Source organism: Tyto alba, unplaced genomic scaffold (genome assembly GCF_018691265.1).
Source record: "Tyto alba isolate M040663 unplaced genomic scaffold, T.alba_DEE_v4.0 Super-Scaffold_26, whole genome shotgun sequence".
In the NCBI taxonomy this organism is placed as follows: Eukaryota; Metazoa; Chordata; class Aves; order Strigiformes; family Tytonidae; genus Tyto; species Tyto alba.
In genome coordinates, this window is record NW_024881300.1 from 10,542,946 (window position 1) to 10,567,394 (window position 24,449).

The window sequence follows — 24,449 nt, forward strand, 5'->3', positions numbered from 1 at the left end:
TTATATAGCATTTTTACTGTGGAGGAAGTTTTGAAAAAAAAAACAAATATTTTCATTATACATTTGGAGAAGGCCTGCCTTTGTCTTTTGGATCATTCAGAGGAAAGAAGCTACATGGAGAAAACAGTTTCATCTTCATGTTGAGCTTCCTGAGCTCCCTCATAGAAATAATTGCCAATATTGACAGCTCACAGATCTTTCAGATTCATGTCACTTTTAGTGAGGATTTCTGTACTTCTGCCTTTAAAAAGAACTCTGCATTTCTAATAGGTGCTCTGCAAAAATTTGGATGTACATTCGCTTAAATGTATGTTCTTTTTGGATATGTCTTTATGATTGTATGTGAGTATTTACTATATGTGTAATATCTTCTACCTCTTTTAAGGTATAGGGTGAACAATAAAAGTTTAATATGGGATTCAAATATATATTTAATTCATGAAAATCATCTTATGTGTTTTAAAACTCTGTTCAAGCTAATCCTAGAAAAGCGCTTATGGTAGGTAAATTACACATTTTACTACTTGAGCATTAGAAATGCCATTAGTACAAATTTAAAGGACTGCAAAACCCAGTAGATAATGTTAATTTCAAATACAGAAACTAAATATATTTTGTACTTTTTTTATTACTCGATTTCTTTTTTATTTTATTGACTACTTTTTATTTTAACTATATGTTCTTACATGCTGCAATCATAATGTAGTATAATGATATTAATATTTTATAGAATCTGTATTTATAGTTCTTTATTTAGAAACAATGCAGTAGGTCTGCAGATCTTTGAATCCTTCTGGAATGGTGCCCTCCAAATAATGATAAATTACTTGTGCAGTATGCCATTTGCTAATTATATCCATGATTTACTGCAGAGCAAGACTTAAATCATTCATTTCAGTCTTGCGTAACAGTGCCATAAAATTTTTAGGTTTAAAAATGGTTTCCATGTGTATAATTTAAACAAATTTTAGAGCAATTGTATACACAAAATATTGCAGCCATCCATTTGTTACATTCTTTGTCTCTCTTTTTTTTAAACTTGTACTTTTAATGATTACTGTGGTTGAAATTGTTATGCTTCATTTTCATAATCATAGCTTTTAATTCTACAACAGTTTTCTACATGTTAGATTAAGAAAAAGATGGCTAATTGTGTGTAGATACCATGTCATTCCTGAATAGCCCCACATTCTGGAAACCCATTTTAGAAATGTTCAGTTTATGAATTAGTCTTCAATTAAAGGCATTTCTTTTTTAAAAAATGAATTATTAGTTCTAAGACCTTCTTGTTTTCAAGCAGCTAATGTTGATCTTTTTTTTCTTCACTCATCCGTACACCGAAGTACAGTTAATTCTCTTTCTTTATATTTTTCTCTTTATCCATACCTATAGGTGAGAAGCCTTACAAGTGTCCGCATTGTGATTATGCTGGTACTCAGTCTGCATCCCTGAAATACCACTTGGAACGGCACCATCGGGAGCGACAGAATGGAGCAGGACCACTCTCTGGGCAGACTTCAAGTCAAGAACACAAAGATGAGACATCAAGTAAAAGTTCTGTGTTTATTAGACCAGATATATTGAGAGGAGCCTTCAAGGGGCTTCCTGGTATCGATTTCCGAAGCGGCATGGTCTCACAGCAGTGGACGTCAGGAATGCTGTCTTCTGGAGATCAGCAAGGACAAGCAGCTGGCATGTCATCTGAAGTATCTTCAGAAAATATGAAGGGTTCAGACATATCTTCCAAAGGAACACACTTCTCTGAACTTGGCCGTGCTTATCAGAACATGGTTGGGAACGGTGTGAACTTTCAAGGGTCTTTGCAAGCTTTCATGGACAGCTTTGTCCTAAGTTCTTTGAAGAAAGAAAAAGAAATGAAGGATAAAGCTCTCTCAGATCCACATTCAGCAAAAGCTCTGGGCTCAGATGGTGGTGAGGAAAAGATAAATAGCAAGTCCTCACAGCGAAAAACAGAGAAGTCGCAATACGAACCTCTTGACTTATCTGTAAGGCCAGATGCAGCCTCCCTCCCAGGTTCATCTGTTACTGTGCAAGACAATATTGCTTGGCACGGCTGCTTATTTTGTTCCTTTACAACTTCATCTATGGAACTAATGGCTCTGCACCTCCAGGCCAATCATTTGGGCAAGGCTAAACGTAAAGACAACATCATAGGGAACAACAAAGACCAATCTAGAGAAGCTTCAGCCTCGGTTAATAAAGTGAGCTTGCTCCCATCTTCTGTGCAGTCCAGCAAGGAGGCAGTAGTTTCAAACGTGCTGAGCCAGCTGGACTCAGCTTCTGAGAAAATGACCCAAGGACAAAATAAAGAGACCCTGGGAGAGCAAAAGAGCACTGCCTGGCCAAGCCACATGGAATCCACTTTTTGTAATTTTACAACAGACTTCTATAAGCAGTTTGGTGTTTATCCTGGTGTTATTGGCACGGGAACACAGAATTCTTGTACCAGTAATGAATCCGAAATAAAAACACAGTCCGAAGATGACCCAAATATTCTACTCTCTGACTCTGTAAATAAAAGTGCTACTGATGACCTTTCTGACATAGCTTCATCTGAGGATATGGAATCTTCCAAGGAAGAAAACATTGAGGATGAGGACATTGACACAGAACCAGATATTATGAATAAGCAGTTGTCTGCCCTAAATAAAGAAAGCAGTGAAGCAGGTGACAATATACAAAGCGCAGTCACCTCACAACCAACACAAGGGCTCGTATCACCACGGCCGCAAGCGTCAGAAAAGCAGTGGCACAGTCAGAATCTTCTATCCTCCCATGAAACTGCACAAGGAGTGATGAAACCTGAACAAGTTCAGGGTCCACAGGTCCTGGAGAAGCAGATGAACATGTTGTCAGTCCTAAGAGCTTACAGCTCTGATGGCTTAGCAGCCTTTAATGGACTTGCAAGTAGCACAGCAACTAGTGGATGTATCAAGAGACCTGACTTGTGTGGTAAGTTTTAGACCTTCTTTTAGACCATTTCAGAAAACACTTGTGCAGAATCATGAAGCTGCTCTTTAAATATACTTAGTCATGTTTGTTAGTAATACATTTTTTTAAATGTTAAACCCTGTGGGCCAAATTCTAGTCTTCTATGTGGTCTACTCCATTGAAATCAGCAGTGCTGCATGCATATACTTATACAGGATTTTAGAAAGAACTTGCTTTTTAAACTAGAGTAGCAGCAATATAGACTATCTGTGCTAGTGGCATCTGAAGGGGATACCTACTGCTTTAGCATACTCAAAGGAGGAAAAAGTTTTAAAAATTTACATGGTAACTTGCAAACTTTTCAGTATTTTGATATAAGTAAGAACCCAAGAAAAACACTGGATGCTTTGCCAGGCAAACCTTGCTTTCTCTCTTTTTTTTTTTTTTTTTTTTTTTTTTTTCTCCTTTCTTTGAATTGGGGTGTGTTCAATTACCACAGCATTAATGATATCAAAGGCCAAGTGCATGGAATATGTCTACCTGTGGTGAAGAGCCTTTTTTTTCTTTTCTTTCCCTCCCCTTTTTTCAGTTATATTTTTCTGGTTTGTTTGTTGCCCTTGACCATTTACACTATTCTAACTAGTGGTTGTACAAATTGTGATCTGCCTAATTAAGAATATGCCTCCAGGTAATTAAAAAGCCAACAATATACCAAACAAACAAACCCACCTTTTACCGTTACTAGTCTCAGATTTATAAAACTGCAGTTTTATTTCCTCATATCATATTTGACAAAAACGAAAGTTAAATCTATTTGGAACATGAGAATGAGGGGTTTTTCAACTGATCTCCTCTTTTGTTAGCATAGTTCTTGTTTGAAAGAGATTTTAGAGTGTAAATTCTTCGAAAAACAGTTTCACTTCAAAAGGCAGAGTCAGCGAAGAACACAAAAACTTCAGTAATGCTTGTTTCACTTAACTTTCAAACTAATCAGAAAATTTATTGTCAGAGCTGAACATGAATAATAAAATGTGTTCAAGTTAAAAAAAAAAAAAAAAAAGGAAGTGTGATCAACAGTTATAAAGCCTGACAACTTAAAATGAAACCCTAAATCTGCAAACATTTAAGAGTAGTTACCCTGGTTAATGTAAGGTTAGTGGGAGCCTTGTTTGACTTTACTAGAACAGTATACATGCTTAAAGCCATAACCCCTTCTTCAGGCCCCTCTCTGCTTTTCCAAGTATATTAGTTGTTCTGATAAAAAGTCAGATTTCTCCTCACAAAGTTTATCTCACTTTTATTCTTAGAGCATCTTGGCTTCACGATATTGTCATTACTTAAACTGAATCATGAGCCCAAGTATCTGAATGGACTTGTAAAATTTTGTGTCTCAATGCACCAATTCAGATAGTTGGAAATATTTCCAGATTCTTCAGAATCAGCAGTTACATTACTGTTATTTTGAAAATAGTTGATAGTGGATTTAATTTGCAGCTGGTAAAATCCTACTTGGATTTTTTTTTCTATTTGTGGAGTACAATCAATCAGTTACAAAAAAAAAAAAAAAAAAAAAAAGGAGAGAAATTACTTTCTAAACAAACAAGTAAAAAAATCGGAAAACTAAGATTAGTCGCTCTGTACAAAATATCTTTATAGTTCTTCCCAGACATAAGATTTTTAAAACAACAACGAAAAACCCCCACTCTAACATTATTATTGAAATGAGGTCATGTTACTTCCATTAGTTTTTTGTTTCATCTTCCAATCAATTCAACAGACATTTTATGATGGCTTGAGTTTATACGATTTTAAAGACCATATCCCTTTCACAAGCTCTGCCCAGTGATAATGGATTTGACTTGAAGTATGAAGGAAAAAAAAAAAAATAAAACACAACAGAAGCTTGTCTGTTCTACTTTTTAACCCATTTTTTAATGGAAAATGCAGTGCAAGTCCTCCTTTCTCCCCCCTCCAAAAATAGCTTTTTAAAATTCTTTACTGACATTCTATTGAGTGTTTGCAGAATATAAGTATTAAGGTTGACTATTTAAATATATTATTTCATTTTCGCAGTATCTTACAGCAAAAGTGGATGAGTACGAACAAGCCCCATGTCAGTAGTTCTTTTTTTATTTGGTTGGCTTGGACACCACCCACTTGAAAGTAGTGGTTTTGGGGAGTTTTCATTTTCTTGGTGACATTTTGTAGTGTGAAATCACACTCCATCTGTGCATGCTAGTGCGGGGAATCTCACCTGATGTTCCTGCACTTGCAGATTAGCCATCAGGAGCACCCTGTTCATTTATTAGCCTTCCTCTCCTCTTGCACAAAGCCCATCACCTTAGTCATGGTTCCCTTTGTCTCTCCTACTGCCTGAGAGATCAGAAAACTTGAGACCCACCTTCAGCACCCAATTCCAGGGCATGATTCTTGTGTTCCATTGTATTTTGGGAGACTGTGCCTTTCTTTTTACAGCCAATGATTTGTGGGTTGTTGACATCTTGAGAGAACACTGATACACTTGATACAGTCCTTACACAATCAAGACAGCAAGGCATGGTGCTCTTTCCGCAGTCAGAATACAGTGGAAATAAAAGTGAAAGAAAATATCTCAGCTGCAGTTAGCTGAGATTTCATTTTTGATTGGCCACACTAATTGAGTTAAATTTCCGGCTGCATAAAGACAGGTGGGGATTTTCAGTGATCCATGTGGATCATTTTTAGTTGGCAGATTTTACCTTAAGATAACGGGTCAGTTTTTAAGGACAAATCTTGGCAAAAAAAAGGCTTAATTTCTAAAGAATGCCACCAACTCACATAGTGGTTTTGGAAAGTCACCACACGTAGGGGAAGCAGTCCTCAGTTTCCCTATATGTGGAGAGAGATTGATGATATACACATAATTCATTTATGCTCCTATCATGCTTCAGGCTGTAGGGATGAAAGACACAATTAGGAAAGAACCATTACTACTGCATAATGCAGAAATTTCCATGTCAAAATGCTGCTGAGAAAAATCACAAATTTTTGTAATATTTCTCCTTTACATATATAGCAGAATAGGAAAGGACAGAAAGAAAGAAAAAAAAAAAAACCCATTGGTGAATTTAGAGTTACTCCCGACCTGTACATGGTTTTGAAGTCTCCAGTGACTATACTTAGGAGCTGATCTCATTAATCTTTGCTACCATGCAGTTTCTAAGAAGGCATGCCTTTCCTTGCTGCGTGGCAGCCAGTAGCCCAGCGTGGAGGGGAAGCCCAGGGCAAGGGCTCCATGGCTTGGTGCCTGTGTTCTCTCAAGACAGCATCTAGTTACTCTGCTTTCACAGCCTTTGCTCATTTCAGAAGTTATGCTCGGAGGTTCTAGACCTACTTTGTATTTAAGTTTTGGAAGATCTGTTTCCTTTTCCGTCTATGCTCTTCTTTTTCTCTGCTTGTCTTCCCATATACATGTATTGCAATAATGTTCTACCTCTTGTTCCAAGTCATTAATTTACACGATTTTCACAGCATCTATTTATGACAAGACCCTTTCTTTTCTCTCTCTTCTTCCCTTTAATTTTTTCTGCTTTGTGTCTAAGGTGGTAAAATTCCCCTAGTTTCATTCTCTGCTTGGGAAGTACTTAGGCTTTCAAATAAGAGGTGGGGGGGCTACAGAACTATTGGCCAGAGATAGTTCTGGGTGTTAGCTGGTTGCTTAATGGGTTAGTGCTGTTGAACCCACATTTAATGATGTCCAAAAGTATTAGTTCCGTATTGTCTCTATAAATCTAATTTGCTTCCATTCATACTTGCTCTCCTCTGCAATTACTGCTGTTTTCTCCTGCATAGGCCCCACCCCATTATCCTTTCTTTCACTGTATGAAAACAGGGCAGGGCCCTTCTGATGTATAGTAACAGATTCGGAGTTCTGATCCTGCAAAGGGCTGAACACTTCTAGTTTCCTTTGGTAAAGAAAGCGTTCAACATTGCACAGAATTATTAAAGTGTTCAGCACTGTAACTTTCTGAAATACCTTCCAAATGTGGAACTGCAGCACAGACAAGAGGGCTGGGCAAGGGGAAGATGGATTGTGGTAGATTATTACAGCTTTATTGTCACATAATTATAGTGCTCTACCCCAATGTTTAAATAGTGAATTTAGTTGTTGTAAATTGCTTATTGCCACAGGTGTCAAAACCAAATAGATTATAATGCTAACCCCTTCAGAACTACCACCAACATATAAAATACATGAAAAGATTTTTAATTGTTTGTGGTGGCTTCACTTGAGTCCTTATTGCAGCTCTTTTAAATTATAAAATCCATACTAAACAGAAGCAAAAGGCCTGATATATCCAAGATCTAGGACAGCTACAAGGCAGTGGAAGGTCATCCTACTGCAGCAAATTCTAGCACTCCTGCCCATTTAAAGTATCTCATAATGCCCTTAAATAGCGCAACATTTTGTCCTGATCTGCAGTTGAAGGAGTAACCAGAATACTCTTTTCCTTCAAGGCAGAATGAAATGATACGGAAGTTTTACAGCAGACTTTTCTTTACCCCATTATGGTGATTTTGAAGAGGTTTCTGTAGTTTCAGTTAGGAGGTCCAAGGCTGGCTTTTAGCGTACGAACTGTACTGCTGAACGGGGGATCAGCACCTCAGCCCCCACGCCTGGGTTTCAGCCGCACTTCTGGATGTTGTAGTGCCATTTGCATGGCAATATCAAACCAAACTCATATGGCTTGCTTCCTTTTTTTAATTAACTGGGAATGCCAGTGATCCAGTGAAGTTTGTGTTGCTGGATAAAAGGGTCGGTCTGTGAATAGCATTGTATTTGCCAAATGGTTCGCTAGTCATTTCAGTACAAACAAATGGATGGTGTCTGTAAGTCTGCAAACACTGTTGACATTTAGCCTTGTTTATGTTACTTTCCTTTTGCTGCATATTTTTGGCTAGAAAAGATACTGTCTGAATCAACATTGACTTCCTAAGCAGAAGCTAAGGACCCAATCTTGCATCCCTCATTCTCGATGAGTGGGACTACTTACATGACTAAGGATTGCAGAATCAGGTCCTATGTTTATTTGACTTTAAATTCCATTGTTATATTCATGTAATTTAATTTGATTGTATTTTGTTGTGTCTGAAATCAGTCAGGTGATAAGTTTGGTGTCACCATTTTGTTTACTGTTGAAAACTTTTATTTCTTACCGTTTTTCATATTGTGGTATAACATTCCCATTCCATTTATGTTTCTGGAAATTAACCCCTAAAATATCTGATATAGCTAAGTGCTGAGTACCTTCTATTCCAAGTGAAACTGGAGGCATTCAGTCCCTCCTAGCAGCAGATCTGAAAGGGGGATTGTGTTTGCAAACGGAGGCCTTGGTATGTGCCTTGATTTCAGACATCAGTGGCTAGCCGCACCAAGGCAAATCCCTAGCACAGAAAGGCTTTTCTTTTCTTTGCAGAGACAAAATAATGATCTAAGCTTCGAGCTGTATGATTTTACTCTTAAGTTTCATCTCCCAAACAATATATTCTTATTGTTTTTGTCATATCCAGGTCAAATTTAAATTATAATTTAGGATTAGGCAGAGGCACAGAGATGTTTCCAGGTCTTTCCAAAGTGAGACAATGCTCTGGTTTGTGTTTTGGTTCAGGAATATATATTCTTGTGTCTGAGGTATAGTATTTCCTATAACTACTCATAAACATGAACAGTTTAGACATCCTTGTAAGTCAAAACTAAGTGTACGATTAATACTTATTATGAGGCCAATTTTAAACAATTAATTTGGCAGCAGTTATAATTTTATGTTACAGGCTTTCAGAAATAAATAACCAAATTCATCTTTGTAATCTAAGGAATTTAGGATATCTCTATGCGGAGATGATCTTTTTATTCACAGTATTGCATATCTGGAATTTCTGAGGTTTGCTCCCACCTATCTAGATATCTGTAGTACCAGGGATAAATAACTACCTGAGGCTTATTAATTGTTTCAGCAAAGAAAAAAATATATACCTTAAGTGTAAGCATTAATATATGTATACAAAATACATCCACAATATATAACAAACCATCATAATAGTACAAAAATAGAGGTCCTGAATATGTTCTGTTATTTATGTGTTTGGCAAGCTTAGGGAATGGACTTTAGTATGAGTGAAAATTCTCTTAACATTTTTAAGGTTATTTATTGTCATTTCTATTTGAGTTTTTAATGGTCCTGTATTTTGTAATGCTTTAGCAGGAAAAAATACTGTAGTTATCTTTTTTCATATTCTTTAAGCAATATTTCTAGCTTAATATATTGTGCCAGGTTTTCCAATATTAACCAAGAAAGACAGTAAAATTCAATGAACAGCACTCTGACATCCACAATTTAAAACCTGTGATTGAAGTGAAATGTGTAAACTTCTAGTGGGTTATCATGTGCTTTGGAATAGAGTATTGTTGGAAGTAATTAGAAAATATATTAAGGTTTCCTGGTAATGAAGGTATGTAAGTTTTAATAATTGTTGCTTTCTGAATAAGTGTCAAACTATATCTTTAAATGTATATGGAGTTACAAGTTAGGTCACTTCTGAATGGAATGTAAAACAATACTAAAATGCTTCAATAACTTATCTCAGTGTTGCTAATAAAAAAAAAAGCTGTTAACCATTAGTGCAGTTTTGAGTCATTTTGTTAATTCATTCAAGAAAACTCTCTGAGAAACTGTTGTACCTTTTGGTAAACCAAAGACCACTCATGCAATCCACAGTTGTTTGATGCTTTGAGAGGCAAACTGCAAAGCTACTTGTTGGCCTTGTAAAAGGGTATTTGTTAAAAATGCAGTCTTCTAAGGAAGAAATGGTTTGTTGTTAGAACAATGCCATGTATAGTTAGGCAGGTATATAAAAGGGGGGGCATTAGACTTGCTTCCTCTGTCACAGAAAATATCTTGGGAATTTGGGACCTGTTTCTCCTCTGTCACTATTAAAATCCATCAGGAATTTATGTAGAGGCCACTGGATTAAAAATGAGTAATGTGGGATGGATTAAGTGTGTAAGTATTAGTGGCTGGGTGCTTGGCCAGGGTAAGCTACATATTTGGGTCCAGTCCTGCAGCTGGAAATAGAGCCTTAGTGAGTAATGGGTATACAACGTGTATCCCAGTGGAAAAATACCAGGAGCATACGACCCGTGAGTGATCTTTCTTGGTTAATCTTGCCTAGCCTTACATTAAGTCACAGTCTTCAATACTGCAGATAGCACTGAACTCTCCTTTTTGTTTCCCATGGAAAGAATGTGCGATAAATGTCCCGAGACTAGCCTCCCTCCTCAGACCCGCGTACGATTCACCCAGGATAAAGCGAGCATAGGATAACAAGCAACCAGTCGCATCAGTCCCAGTAGTATTGCTCAGGTCTATGGTAAGTGTTTCCAGGACGGGACCCATAAGAGGTGGCCTGTTGTTTGGTGCACCGCTGAGTACGCAAAAGCAAACATGACTAGGGCTCCCAGTGCTACATCTTCATTAATGCTGTCAGTTTTTAATAGTATAGTGGTACTTTTTATTTATTCCACCAAAACGCCATGAGTCAGGACCTGACATTTTAGTGTTCTGTGTCATACTGAGAAAGATCTGTACTTCAGCAGTAGGACAATTATATTATTTTGGAAGGGCTAGAAATAATACAGCATTTGTGAGACAACTGTAACATTTATCCAGACGCAGTGTGAGATTGTTCTTCCTTTTATTTGGAGAGTACTTCCAAAAAAGTATCAACTAGGAGCAGATTAAAAAAAGGACAAGAAAAAGTGGCAATTATGAATCCATTTAACCCCCATAGGGTATAATCTCATCTTGTGTAATACCACTGGCTGTTACATGCCTAAACTTCTATGCAGTGAGCTGTGAATATAGTCCTTATTGTCCTGTGGGCAATATGACTAAGGAAAAAATATCTCTGTAATACAATGGAGCATTTGTCTGAACAGCGTAACCTAAGGTCCATAACATCAAATCTAAAGTTGTAATTATACAGCTGCAGTCACACCACTCAAGTGAAGGCTGTGTCAGCACTTGTATTATATAAGAAATCCTGTTTTCCAGGGTTGATGAGTCATATGCAAAAAACATTTCTCACTAAACAATTGTTCTGGTTGTTCCGAAGCAACATCTAGGTACAGGCCTTTCCCCAGTAGGACGTGGTCATGTCTTCTGCAACATGCCATGTCTTAACTTGGTGGTTTATTTTGTTAATGAATGTATCTTTTCCGAGCTAGGAAATTACCTAGAAAGTTCTGGGGTTTGTGCATTTTTATTATTGTCAAAACATAAACTAGTGGGAAAAAAAAACAGGATGGGTAAGGTCTTCACTAACAAGTATTATAACAGATGAAATGTGTCTTTCTCAGAAATTTTAAAATTACAGGTTTTTTTTCTCAGTTTGTCATTCCAAATGTTGATTTAATTTCTCTGATCTGAACACTTCCTTAGAAGACCCAAAGGCAATTTTATTTTTTGAGATGCCTTGAAATTGAGCCTTTTGAGCTCACAGTAGCTGTTACTGCCATTTGAAGCAGCCGCACATTTGCTGGCAAGGAAAGAGGTTTATTTACAGCAGCACCACAGAGGTGAACTAGGAGCGCTGTGCATCTCTCCCACACGAATGTAAAAGGCATACACTTAGGATTGAGACCAAATACCGGAAACCACAGCAATTTTCCTACTACGTGAAATTTCTCGATAGCTATGCTGGATCCGAGGGACTTCAGCTAACAGATGCCCCTGCCCGGAGCATTGCCATTTACAAGCAGGTGTTCCTGAGCCGCCCCCACATCAGGCATTTGCACCCAAGCCGCCCAGCCCGCTCCATTGTCCGGGGAGCGAGACGCAGGCCAGCAAGTTTCTTTAAGCCGATCTCCTCTGATCCGGGGCGTCTGTAGCGCCGCTCCCTGCATAAAACAGCCATTGTTCAGCTTGCAGAGCAACAGTGGGGTAGAAAATGGCATGCCATGCTGGGGATCAGAGAGGGAATTGTTCCTTAATTATCTCTTACTGAAGGAAAAACCCAAGGCATATCCCGATATGTGCCATGACTCTGGCAGAACACGAGTCTTTTAAATAAGATTTGGGGATGGGGGGGCTCACATTCAGTGGCTGGCAGCCTTCTCCTGCAGGCCTACCTGTGATTCACTCACTGGCCGTAATAAAAATAAGTTTTCTGCTTTGGATTCTCCATTGTGAAACGAAAAATAATAGTACTTATCTCCCTGGTAGGAGTGCTGTGAGGATAAATGAATTAATTAATGTTTGTAAAGCACTTTGAAGATGAAGAACATTATATAAGTCCTCAGTGTATAAATGCTTCCTTCTCTGATATAACTACAGCAAGCCATAAAAAGTTATTGATGAAAATAAGCACACGTTGAAAATATGTGTTGGGTGTGTATATCCCTTCAATATCCCAGCAGCGTTCGTGAGCCCGACTTCCCGACCAGCACGGTGCGGCGAACCCAGCACTGAAACCTGCCTTTGGCCTCAGCCCCGACCTGCGCCCAGTGCTCAGGGCTCTCTGCACCCGCAGGAGATTTGCCATAGTTTGGCCGTAATGTCTTTCTACCAAATCCATGAATTTTCACCTCAGGGCTCTTCTGAGTGCCAGCTGGGTTGAGCCGCTGCTGCTTTTTTGGTGGTGGCCGCGTCACGCCAGCCCCAGCCGTGCAGCCCCGGCGCCCGAGGCGGGCGATGGCTCAGCATCGCGTCTGGTGGGTTGCTTGACCCCCCGCCTGCGGGTCATCCTGTCCTGTTCCTGCGTGAGCAGGCCCTCATCAGCACTGAGGACCTGCCACGCCGCCTGCCACAGTTTGTCCCCTCCTCTCCAGCGTCAGTGTGGTGCTCAGTGTTCAGTCCCCGTGGTGCTTGTCAGGTCCCAGCGTTCCTGCTCACGCTCGCTGATGTGGTGGCTGAACTGGCTCTTGTGTGTTTTTTCATTGAAGGGCAGTGACTTCAATTCACTACTGTAAGGTAAAATTTTTATTGCCTGCTTTTGACATTACCATCCTAGATTAGTCCTTGCTACTTTACTGGATTTTTTTTTTTCTTATTCAAGCCAGGAAGTGCATTTGATCCCGAACAGCTCGCATGTATAACAAGGCAAGTTAAGAGAGTGCAGGGAAGGAAAACCAACACTTCAACCATATAGAGATGTGACATTTATCAAGACAGACATGTAAGAAAAGGTTTATGCATTGAAATGAACAGGTTAAAGATGAAATTCAGGATTTCTCTGGGGCTCTCCTCAGTTCACGTCTGCCACATAGATCGGTTTGTGGACCTTAGGAGAAGGGACCGCGTTAGCCCTAATTGTGTCTTGTTTCACTTCTCCCTTTGCACATCTAAACTCGTTCCAGTCTGTGCACTTAGTTTTCTTTTAAATCCATTCAAATATCCCTGGTAAACCTGTTGCTGGTTTAGCATGCCAGCTGGAGTGTGGAGGAGCACAGCGTGCTGCTCCGGCGGGTGTGGGTGCCCCCCTGGCACGGGCTGGCGAGCCCCCAGCCCCGCTCCTGCCACGGGCAGCTCAGTGTGCTGCTCTCCCTGCTCAGGCTTTGCAGAGGGCAACAGCTTTTGCCCAGCAAAGTCTGCTCCCTTGCCTCATTCACCCAGGTGCCAAATGCACCAAGGCGCATCACCGGCACAATGACATCCCCAGACTCTGGCTGGCACCAACACACACCCAGTGCTGCAGCTGATTTTTCCACCCCTAACACAAGAACTGTTTCATAACAGGAGGGCTTATGGGTGTATTCACAAATAGTTATATAACTGTATGTTGAGGTGAAAAAGAAAAAAAAAAAAAAATAACAAACCAGAAAAGCTTTCCCAAAGGGTAGAGGTGGGAATCCCATTAACATGACGGCTCCCTCTTTAGTTGCCAAAATGATTGGCAGCTGGATAAGGTCAGAAGATGAAAACCAAGCCATGGGGGACAGAGCAGGGAGGGGAGGGGGCCAATCGGTTGAATAAAAAACTGAGTGTCAGTGCTGGGGAAGGAGAAAACCAGCACTCCCACTAGAAAAATCCTCACCCTCTGCTCCCCTACTGTTTGTTTGGGGAAAATGCTGCAGCTTAATCAGAATTATTTACAAGATAATGGTCCATTGTTTGTAGTAAGACAGATGCTGTCTGTGGGAATTTGGTGTTTTATGCTCTATGCATTACAGTGCCATTGCTGTGTACAGATGGGATCACAGTGGTATTGTTGTTATCCACTTTTTGGAAATTTGGAGGATCCTTACCATGAAAGGAGGATCCTTAAATAGAAAAAGAAAGAGTTTTCTAGGTCCCAGAACTGGGATTTCTCTTAAGGTAGAATTGTGTTTGTATGTGTATGGGAGAAAAAGAGGACAAGGTGGAAGCACTTTGCTTGAGGTCTAAAGCATGAAGGGTCCCTAGGCTGACTTTACGTGGTGGTGGTGGACATGAACTCAGCAGATGGGTGGATCCTGTCTGTCTTTCCAAAGGTGAGGAGATATATTCTGGTGGGGTATGTCTGTGCTCTCTCCTTTGCTGGTGGCTGGCAGAGTCAGTTCCTTAGAAGGTGTGAGAGGTACACAGACATGTCTGTGCAAGAGTAGGGTTTGCCTGCTGAGTAATTGTCCTCTGGGTGTGTGATTGCAATGAGTGGTGTTTGCCAATGAGCGGTGTGCTGCCACCCTCCCCGTGCTGCAGGTTAAACACTGAGCACTTCTGCTTCACCAGAACACTTCATCCTGATGATTTTGTGGGTGAAACTGTGGGAAAGAAAAATGGGATTTTCACTGGATTCATCCTGAAAAAAAAAAAAAAAAAAAAAAAAAAAAAAAAAAAAACCCAAAAATCCAAGGATAAAAGTCGTTATGTATTTAGAAGATCAAATGCAAGATTTATTTTTTTTTTTTACATTTGTTTAGTCCCAGCAGAAACTATTTCCATAACCATCCCATTCTGGCCCAAGTAGAATGTGACAAGCCCATGACATGCAGGTGGGTGATGCTGTGTGATGTGAGAATCTCTGCATCCAGGAAAAAAAAGGGAGCTCTGGTGAGGCCAGTGGAGATGGCTGCCTCCATCGGCATGTCCATCTCACCAGCCGCCTGGATCTGTCTCAGCAAAGTGCGAGAGACAGCAACACCCACAGCTCATTCTCATGACCCAGGGCTGAGAGGACAGGTACCACACCATGCAGTTCTGTACCTCTCTCAGGAGCAAATCCTGCCTTGCCTTTTCTACCCAAACCACCAAAACCTGTGAGATGAGAAGTTCCTCCTCGGGTCACTGTGCTTTGGAGCAGGACCTGCAAGCAAGGTGCAGGACAAGGGGGGTGGAGGGTGTCTGGGTGGGTGTGGGTGTATGTGTGTGTGCACGCACTTCCTCTCTCAAAAATCTGCTTTTAGTGTGCAGTAGCTCACATATTACCTTGGCAGAGACCGGTGTGCACCAAAGGCAGCCAAGAGACGACAAATCACCAGAAAGGCTCCAGAGGGGATTTTGAGCATCCACGTCTGGTATCCCAAGATCCATTAGCTTTCAGGTAAAACAGAAAACAATGACCTTCTTTTTTTGTATGCAAGATAATTAAGCTGTCTTTCCATCACTGCAAAATACCTGAGTTTCCCCAGAGAAAGCAGAGGGCCTGGGGATAGGGAGTGAGACAGGGAAGGGCAAGGAATGGCTGATTCGCAGTTTTGGGGTCCATGCAGCTGGAAATGGGTTTCCAACATCAGCACATCCTCCTCTGGGTGGGCTCCCCTTGAAACTGGTGGTGGGAGGAGGCAGCTCCGGAGTCCCCTCTTCCCTCTGGGATCAGTGTGCTGCCAGGGACAGAGCCGATAACATCAGATCATGAGTGGAAACCTCTTTGCACAAGAAGAGGGGTCTCCTCTGGCCTTTGTGAAATGGAGGTTTCCAAGAATACCCTTGAAGGGTTAGATTGGCACGGGAGATTGCCATTCCTGAGTGATTTCATTTTTCCTAAGTGTCTCCAGTGGGATCTGTACAGGGAGCTCTTTTTTTTTCCTCCAAGTCAGCATTTATTTGCAAAATCTTAATTTTGTATTTCCTGACATTTAAACTTTTCAGCCTAATGTTCTAATAAGTATTCTGTCCGTCTGTCTAAATAAAGCTTCGTTCTAATGAGGACACCATCCATCTCCTGAGATGGAGCTGTAACGACTTCCAGCCTCAGTGTAATTTTAGCTAGGCTCCCTTCCCCACTCTCTTCTCCCCACAGCTCTTTGTTTGGGGTGTAAATTATCTGTTTTGGAACAAAGTTGTGCAGAATTTCATTTTGGGTCAAGTGACTGAGCTATTGTGTGAGCCTCTGCTTTCTCTCTGAAAAGGGGGATTTTGCTCACTCCCAGTTGTATGTTCAGTGCCTGCTTATTTGCAATTTCTGTTCATAAGACTGTGGGTTTTCATGCCAACGATTTTCTGTTTGAGTTATTGGAGTAGGGAGGTTGTGGGAGCATGCCAGTGTCAAAGGTTGTTGCTTGAATGATAATTAATAACATTATCAGACTGATTATGTGTTTAGATGTCCAGAATCAGGAGTGAATTGAACTTGTTAAATTTAATTCCTACCTCCAAATATCTGACTGTTTCCCGTGGCTGGGAGACTGGCGTGCTCACCATCTTGCATTTGCATAAAGGACAAAAACGGGAATTTGAAAGGGCAACAACTAATGAGAATTGCTGAAATTCTGGGCTTCTGGCGTTCATAGGGCTTCTCCTACGGCACCATCGCTCTGCAAGCTTTTACCAGGCAGAAGAAAGTGCAGATCGGGTGCACGATAATGTTTATAGACCCCAGTTTCATTGTGTCAGCCACTGACTGAAACGTCGAGTCATTTGAGATTGGAGATTATGTCTTTTAAGGTCCCGAAGAGCCGTTTCACATGCGACTGATTACCTCTGTCAGAGGCGGGAGAGCCGGGTCCCACCTCAGTGGGTGGGATCTGAACTCATGCTTTCAGAGGTCAATAACAGGGTTTTTAGACCTTTGTGCCTCTCAGTCCCTTATAGCCAGACCTTTTCTGTTAAAACTGTTTAAATTACAAACCAGTAATAAAAGGATCATATGTGTTTCCCACTGAACAGGTTCTTTAAGGCTATTATGATAATTAAAAACATATGGTGCCTACACAAGTCAGAGGGAAACCACAGATGTACAAATTAGGTATTATATAAGGTTTTTCTTTTTTGCCCTTTCAAAAACAACAAGTCAAAGAAGTACAAAGAGATAAAGATGGTAATTTTGGGGGATTTTTAATCATGAAATATGTAAGCCTCCATTCTTATACATTATCAGAGCAAACTCTTTCTAATACACAGGAAGAAAAAACCCAGTAGCATAAGACTGCAGTATTTATGGAAGGAATAAGGAAACACTTTGTTTCATGCAAGTTATTGGAGACCAGGAAACCTTTTGCATTTTTTATGATGTTTCCCTGCACAGACACAGAGGATTATATTTATTAAATATTGAATTATATTGAAATTGGATTGATGCAGCCAAAGAAGGACATTTCTTTGTATTCCATTTTTTCTCCTTTTAAAAAAGGGAAATGTACTAATATTGATTGCAGTACAAGTACTCATTTGTTTTAATTTAAAAATATAGGATTGATTTTGAGAAGGTGATAAATACTGCTAATAAAAAAATTCAAAATGGGGATTTATAATGATTCTTTGTTAAGTCAATGGTTTAGTGAGGCTAACTTATAATAAAAGTAGAGACATGCTGAACTCTCCATAGCTAATGGGTTATTTGCCGTTTGCTAGCGACGCAAACTTTCCTTGCTTTGCTGGGTCCTGCTACAAAAGGTAAAATCTATATCATCTGAGGGCACTTGCCCCCAGTTTTCCCTTTCTTGTGCTAAAAACGGACGGCTGAGGGTCCCTGTGAAGTGTCTGTGCACGTCGGCGTGCGGAGGGCTGGGCCCGCGTGCAGGCACGTGCAGATGTTTGACAGAGAGGGGCCGGTCCCCGGGGGGGCCGCGCTGGGGCCGAGGCCGGCAGCTGGGGGGGTCGCAGCCGCTCTGGGGGTACGGCGGGGCTCCGCGGGCTCTGGGGTCTCTCAGCCTCTGCCCGGCTCTGTCCCGTGGCACGCGAGACGGGCCGGTCTCAGCAGCACCTGCAGGAGCCCCAAAGCCCTTCGCCTCGTTCCTGTTGCCTCGAGGTCCGTGGCTCACGCGGCACCAGCCTCTGCCTGGCACCCTGCCCTGCCTGGAGCGGCAGGAGGCCTGGGCCTCCCCCGCCCGCCCGGGACTGCCCAGGGCTTGATGCCTCCGACGTCCCCGCAAGGAGCGGGACGGCAGCGGATCCGCCGTTGTGGGCCGCGCCGGGGCTGGGCGTTCGGCACCCCGACAGCACGGAGCCCTGCAGCCGCCGGGGTGAAGGACTCTCCTTCTCGCCGCCCCCGCGGCAGCACGGCACGGAGAGGGTCCCGGCACCGTGCTCCCGGCTGGGCTCGCCCCTCTCCCGCCCCGAGAAAGGGGTGCTGAGGCCAGCGGGCGCCAGGAGCCGCTCCCTGCCTGGGCCAGCCCCTGCTGCAGGCCGGCTGGCGGGACTCAGCCCCGGGGACGCCGTCCCGCCCTCGGCTGTGCGCCCCGGGCCTGCGCCTGCAGCGGGCATCTCGCCCCAAGATGCAGCTGAGCCTTTGGGAGGCTTCCGCCTGTGTTCACTTGTGGGTTTTTTCTGTCTTCTCGCAGAAAGTAGACGATTTTTTTTTTTCTCTCTTTTCCCCCCAAAGAAACTTTTAGAAGAGAAAAAAAAAGAAATCTGGGGAAAAAGAAGAGGGAGAAGCCTGATGCTAATACTTCAGGTTTGCAGGAGTGGTGGCTGAGCAGGCATTTCTGATGAGAGGGTTTTCTTTTATTGAGTGAGTGATAGCAAACTCAGTGTTATTTCACATGTAGGTATTACCATTTTAACTTTTACTGAGGTAAAATAACACCTTGTCACTCAGTGCAAATACCAATCACAAAATGAATTAATTGTAATAACTGTTGTCAACAGAACAAAAGACTTGTTGCTTTCCTAAGCAGATTTCAGTGCCACTGATAACTATATACAGAGGTTCCCATTGGGCTTATTCAGTGTATGTAGTCAGAACATAATTTCATCTGTCTTTCTCTGCACTTTGTTGTAAAAGTCTCAGAAATTGAGTTAAAAACCTGTATTTTTTATACATCTCTAAGTATACACTTTTCCAGTGCTTATGATTTTTTTTTCTCAAAGAATTCCTAAACATTTTTACTAGTTAATTAACACTTTTTTTTTTTGTGGCTAATCTATTAAAGAATTAACAAGCCTCAAGCTGCAAAATCTGTTTATTCACTTTATGTCGTGATGGGCAGTTACTTTCAGGGAAAGTATGGGCAGCTTTTTTGCTACACTAAATTTTGCTAATGTTACTTCTTTAGCCAGTCATCTTTATCCAAAGTGAACAGTGCTATCCTAATTGATGGGTGAAGTTTCCTTTGAAAAGCAGGGAAGAGAGAAAAATTTGGCCAAGAAAAGCAAAATTCTTCATACTTGTGCTAACCACAAATTTATTCAAGCAAAGTTTGGGGAGGGGGGGAGAACCAATTAACTAATTTCACAAAGCAGCCTCAGTACAGCAGGAATCAGTGCCAATATGCTATACTCATTTTACATGGCTATTTAGCTTAATAATAAAAAATACTATGGCATATCCTCTATATTTTACTGCAAATGCTATGTATTTTCTTAAAGAAACATACATCAAGATTGCAGCCTGGGATAGTCACAGAGACCACCACTAATGGAATAAACACTCATTAGGAACTGACCCATAGAGAGATCAAAGGTCCATTTTACATCCTTATTTAACAGAATATGCATTTTAGATTGCTTCTCCCCTCTTCCCTTTCAAAGTATACCAACGTGCTTCAGTACTCCCTGCCCTCCTTGGGAGCAGAGTCACAAACTCAGATAAAATACATGGAAAATTAATTACCCCTATACCTTCTGCCAAAAATAAGCCAGAAAGGGGGAAAATATCCCATGTAGGAGTCTGGGTAAGTCCTCCCGGCCCGTTGCTGGAGCGAAGGGGTGATAGGCTAACGAAGCACCAGCAGAACAGCTGTGCATCATTAACAGGGTCCTGCTGCTCTCATCTCTCACTTGATTAAACCAGGGTGCAGCTGCTGTAGTACCTTCTTCACAGGAGAGCAAGAAGCACCTTGGAACCACAGTAAGACCTTGCTGAAACTCTGTCCTTTCTGAACCCGGGGGGCTGGAGGGCCAGGAGCCTCACGCAGCCCCTTTCTGGGCAACATTGCCACACAGCCTTGACACGGGGAATTCCTGTGGTTTCCCCTCAAATCCTCTGCTGTCAATAGCATTCGGTCTGTCTTTCTTGTTGGTAACTGATGTGTTTTCAGCTCACCGTTTCGTCAAACCTTCCTGCTTGTACCAGGAACTTGCTTTTTACATGGACAACACCACTCTGCAGCTGCACTAGTGCATCCCTCTGCCCCAGCACGGGCTTGTGGTGCTGGGGGAAGGACCTACCTACTCACAGCTCTGGAGGGGTGACATATGACTCAGTGTAAGCTACACTACATTGGTTCTCTCAGTTATCTTCTTTTTATTGTTTAAAGTGAACAGTCCTGAATGTGGCTAAGTGATTTTTTTCTCTCATGCACTTCCCCGGGCAGAGGAGACTGGAATATCCATGACAATGCAGTTGTGCTGGAGCTTGAGTGGTTTTGTTTCAGCAGCCTTAGGCCAAGGCTGTGGTTGCTTTTGCGTGGATGTGCAGGGACATGGGAAGGCTCGTGCAAGAAACTCTCCCTGCAGGTCCAAGCGTTTATCAGAGAGAAGCAGCTCTGGGAGGGAGCTGCTCCGGTCAGGGTCCTGGGCTGGGCTGGGGGCTGGTGTGGTGCTGTGTTTTTTGGGGCACCCCGGCTTTGAGCTCAGAGCAGACTGCAGCCAACACTGCCCAGCTTCTGCTGGACCTCCGCAATCCCTCCTCCTCTCCAGTTTACAGCTTACCTGCAGAAGTAAGGTTTTAGATGGAGGGAGCAACATGTAAAAGGTTGACTAGGATCTCCCTGTATTCTCATGCCGCGTGGGTGGGGTAGCAGCTCTGCTGGGGACGCGGCAGCCACCCTTGTACGGACTCAGGGGGTGCTTTCAGGAAAGCCCAGTGTTGCAAACTTGGGGTCAGGCTGGGCACGGGCAGCACACCCGGGCCATGAAGACATGTCCGTTCCCCCCCCTGCCAAGCCTGGGAGCGTGTGCTCTGTGAGGGAGCAGGGAGGGAGCGTGCAGCGCTCTTTACCCCGCCGTCTGCTGCCCCACCTCCACTCACCCGTTTAGTTCCCAGTAAATCTGTTTGAACGATAGAAAAAACTCCCAGCCTCTCGTATAACACCATCACTTATGCTGACCGGTGCTTTTTGCTGTTGTAACTTGGCTGTCGCGTTCTTTCTCCCCCGTTCCTTTGAGGCACGTTAATGCCGGCGTTCCTCCAGAGTTGAAAGTTGGGGTGCTTCAGGTCCGAGAGCCCAGCCCCGGCCGGGGGCTTTCCGCAGCAGTGCCCAGCCGTCCCCGCGGCTGGCACGATGGGGACCTGCGGTATCTTCTGTTGTCAGAAAGGCTGAGTGTGGGTTTGCTTCTCAGCCATCGCTGGTCTGTAGTTTTTTCTGCTCCTCTTTGGGTGATTAACTGTGAAAAGAAGCGTTTCTCATTTCTGCAAGCCACTCCTCTCCCTGCTTCTTGGCACTAGTTGCTAATCAAAACAGGACTTTGATAGCCAAATGGCATTTGGCTGAGCCAAACACAGAGCTAGACACACAGGCTTCTTGTGATCAAGCGCTTTATTAATGTGAGGTTTAATGCAAGTTCATTCGCAGCATGTGGATCCAACGGTAAATGTTCAACAATTTAATTCTGTAGCACTATGTTTTATTTCGCATGAAAATATTCCAGGGTATGAAAAAGCAGTACTCCACTTAGGAGCAATGTTTTGAAGAATTTAAAAAATATTATCAACTTTTCCCTCTTTCCAGCCTGTTATTTTATAAAGGTGAATGCTTTTTTTGTTGTATTTTTTTGTTTGTTTGTTTGTTTTTTAATTTTTTATTTGTTTGTTGTTTTGGTCTGGTTTTTTTTTGTTTGTTTTTTTAATCAAATATGTTTCTGGAGTTAAACAAGTGCAGAGTCCTAAACTACTTTTACGGTATTTGTATAATTCACGTTCACGTAATACCAGAATATTCTGAGAGACATTTTGGGGAAATTTGTAAAATAAATGTGCTTCCTGACAGAGACCTTGTACGCCAAGTTTTAGCCTGGGCTGCATTTTTACAGCTGAGTTATAAACCCCTGAAAAACAGGATTTATAATGGAAACGCTGACACAACCTTAACCATAGCAGTGCTATCTGGTGCTGCTATAATATACTGTATGAAGAAATCAGTTCATTAGTTAGTTATAAACAAAAGGCAGAGATAGTAAATTACAGTAGGTATTTCAGCAGTTTTCTATATATTTATGACACAAAAATATGCAGCTGCATTTTATTTCTTGAGACAGTATTTAAGGATTTCAGATTTAATACACATTAGTTTGGTATGCACATCGTGCATTTCGGTTTTGCTGTTCCCTCTTGTAGTTTTATTCATGGTATTTTCTTCTTTCTCTGTTGCTCATTAGAAAAATGTTAAAAATCCATTTTCATCTGATTAATAATAAAGCTGATCACATGTAACCTAATTTTCATTCACTGCTGCCCCTGTCTGTGGAGTCATATACAAAGTGACCTTTGAATCACCACTGGGCCCATAAAGCACAATAAGCACCATTGTCCTGTCAAAAATTGAAGATGTTTTACATCATTACAAAATTTAATGTTCCATCTTTTCAAATGCACTACTTTTCAAAGGCCACATTCCAATTGAAGCTCATTAAAATCAGACTCAAGTTTCCTGTGGTGGGGATGAGAAAGAGTTTCTCATGCATTCGGAGTAATATGAATCACTCTTTTAAAACAGATATGGTTACATATTAGTTTTGAAAGGTACAGTAACTGCTGAGCCTCCACTGTCTGCAACAGTGAGGCTTTTGTACTTATAAATCTAATAACTGCCTCCTGATCCCTTGTACTTCATCCACACTGTATCCTATTTACTTATGAATAAATCAACTTTCTAAATAAAATTGTTGTTCAGAAGTTCAGGGGTTGAATTATAGGAGTCTCTGGCTCAAAGCTTCTATTAAGGTTTTAGCAGACATCTGTAAAACTCTTGTTAAAAAAAATCGGTTTTTCTCGAAACTCCTTCTTGAATACATTAGATTTGGAGGACCAAATTCTTCTCTGGAGCAATCCTTTAAAGTCTGTTGAATTACACAGAGGCTGAATTTGCCTCCTCATCTTACGGAATAATTTCTCATAGTGTTTTATTTATAAAGCAAATATAACTTTGATAAACTGATGTCTGAGATGGGCTGTATGTTTGTTAATATATTCTCATGCTCGTAGTAGGCTAGTAGAGTTATACTCAGAATAGTGAAAATACTCAGGTATCCAGTGTAGCATTAAAAGGCTGATTGCCTCTCCATCCCAATTTCCTTGTGAGAGGGGCTGGCAAGCTTCATGTAACTCCATTTTCACAAACAAAACCAAAGCAAGTTATTTCAAGCCTTTTAAGAGTTAATGTTGCAGTACTATATATACACATGACTGAATCTTGTACATATGAACATACATACTGATACCCTACATATAAAGCAGATGTATATAAATATTATTGCACATTTTGTTTACTGTAGCTATTACATGATCTTGCATTACACAGAGTTTCATATATGGGTCACGTGAAATATAAACTGTGCTGCAAAACACAGTGCATTAAACATTTTATGAAGAAGACAGACACAAAAGTATGGCGAATACTATTTTCAACTGTTGACAGACCCTGAACATGTTTCCTCTAAGTTTATGATCATGAAAATACAGCTATAATTTGCCAGGCACTGTTACAAGTGAGACAGAATGAGCAGGAATGACAGGTTTTTATCAATATTGCATTAAGATGCTATTGCATTTTCAATATTCCTAGTATAGCTCATTAACATGGTATATTATTATAACACCACATGATAGAGTCAGGTGCATGCCATTCTCACATTTCGGTTATAACGTTTGTAATGCTTACGGTGATGTAAAAGAGTACAAACCCAGTCTGAGGTCTGTGGATATCAAGAGCTATATAAAACGCAACTCTTGCATAGATCAAGAATATGGAATACCATATGCTGGTATTCCTGAAGTACACTGATATCCCATTAAGCATTGAGATCTTGCCAGCCACAGCTCAATCATATTTTTGCTATAGTATTGTACAACACCAGACTTTCTCAGTTCTCATATTCTGAGTTGTATTCTCTGTCACTGCATGCCGAGATGGTGCTGAACAAAATTCTTCAACTCTTCTCAGTAAG

General features: G+C 41.4%; 1 protein-coding gene across 4 annotated transcripts in view; it reads left to right on the top strand.

Annotated features, from left to right (window-relative positions):
• Positions 1-24,449, top strand: part of ZNF536 (zinc finger protein 536) — a 352,630-nt gene that overhangs the window by 224,599 nt on the left and 103,582 nt on the right. For all 4 annotated transcript variants that reach the window (XM_032987164.2, XM_032987165.2, XM_032987166.2 and 1 more), the window contains one exon: positions 1,393-2,973. In XM_032987164.2, coding sequence (XP_032843055.2) covers positions 1,393-2,973 — 1,581 coding nt within the window. The remainder of the gene's footprint in view (positions 1-1,392; positions 2,974-24,449) is intronic.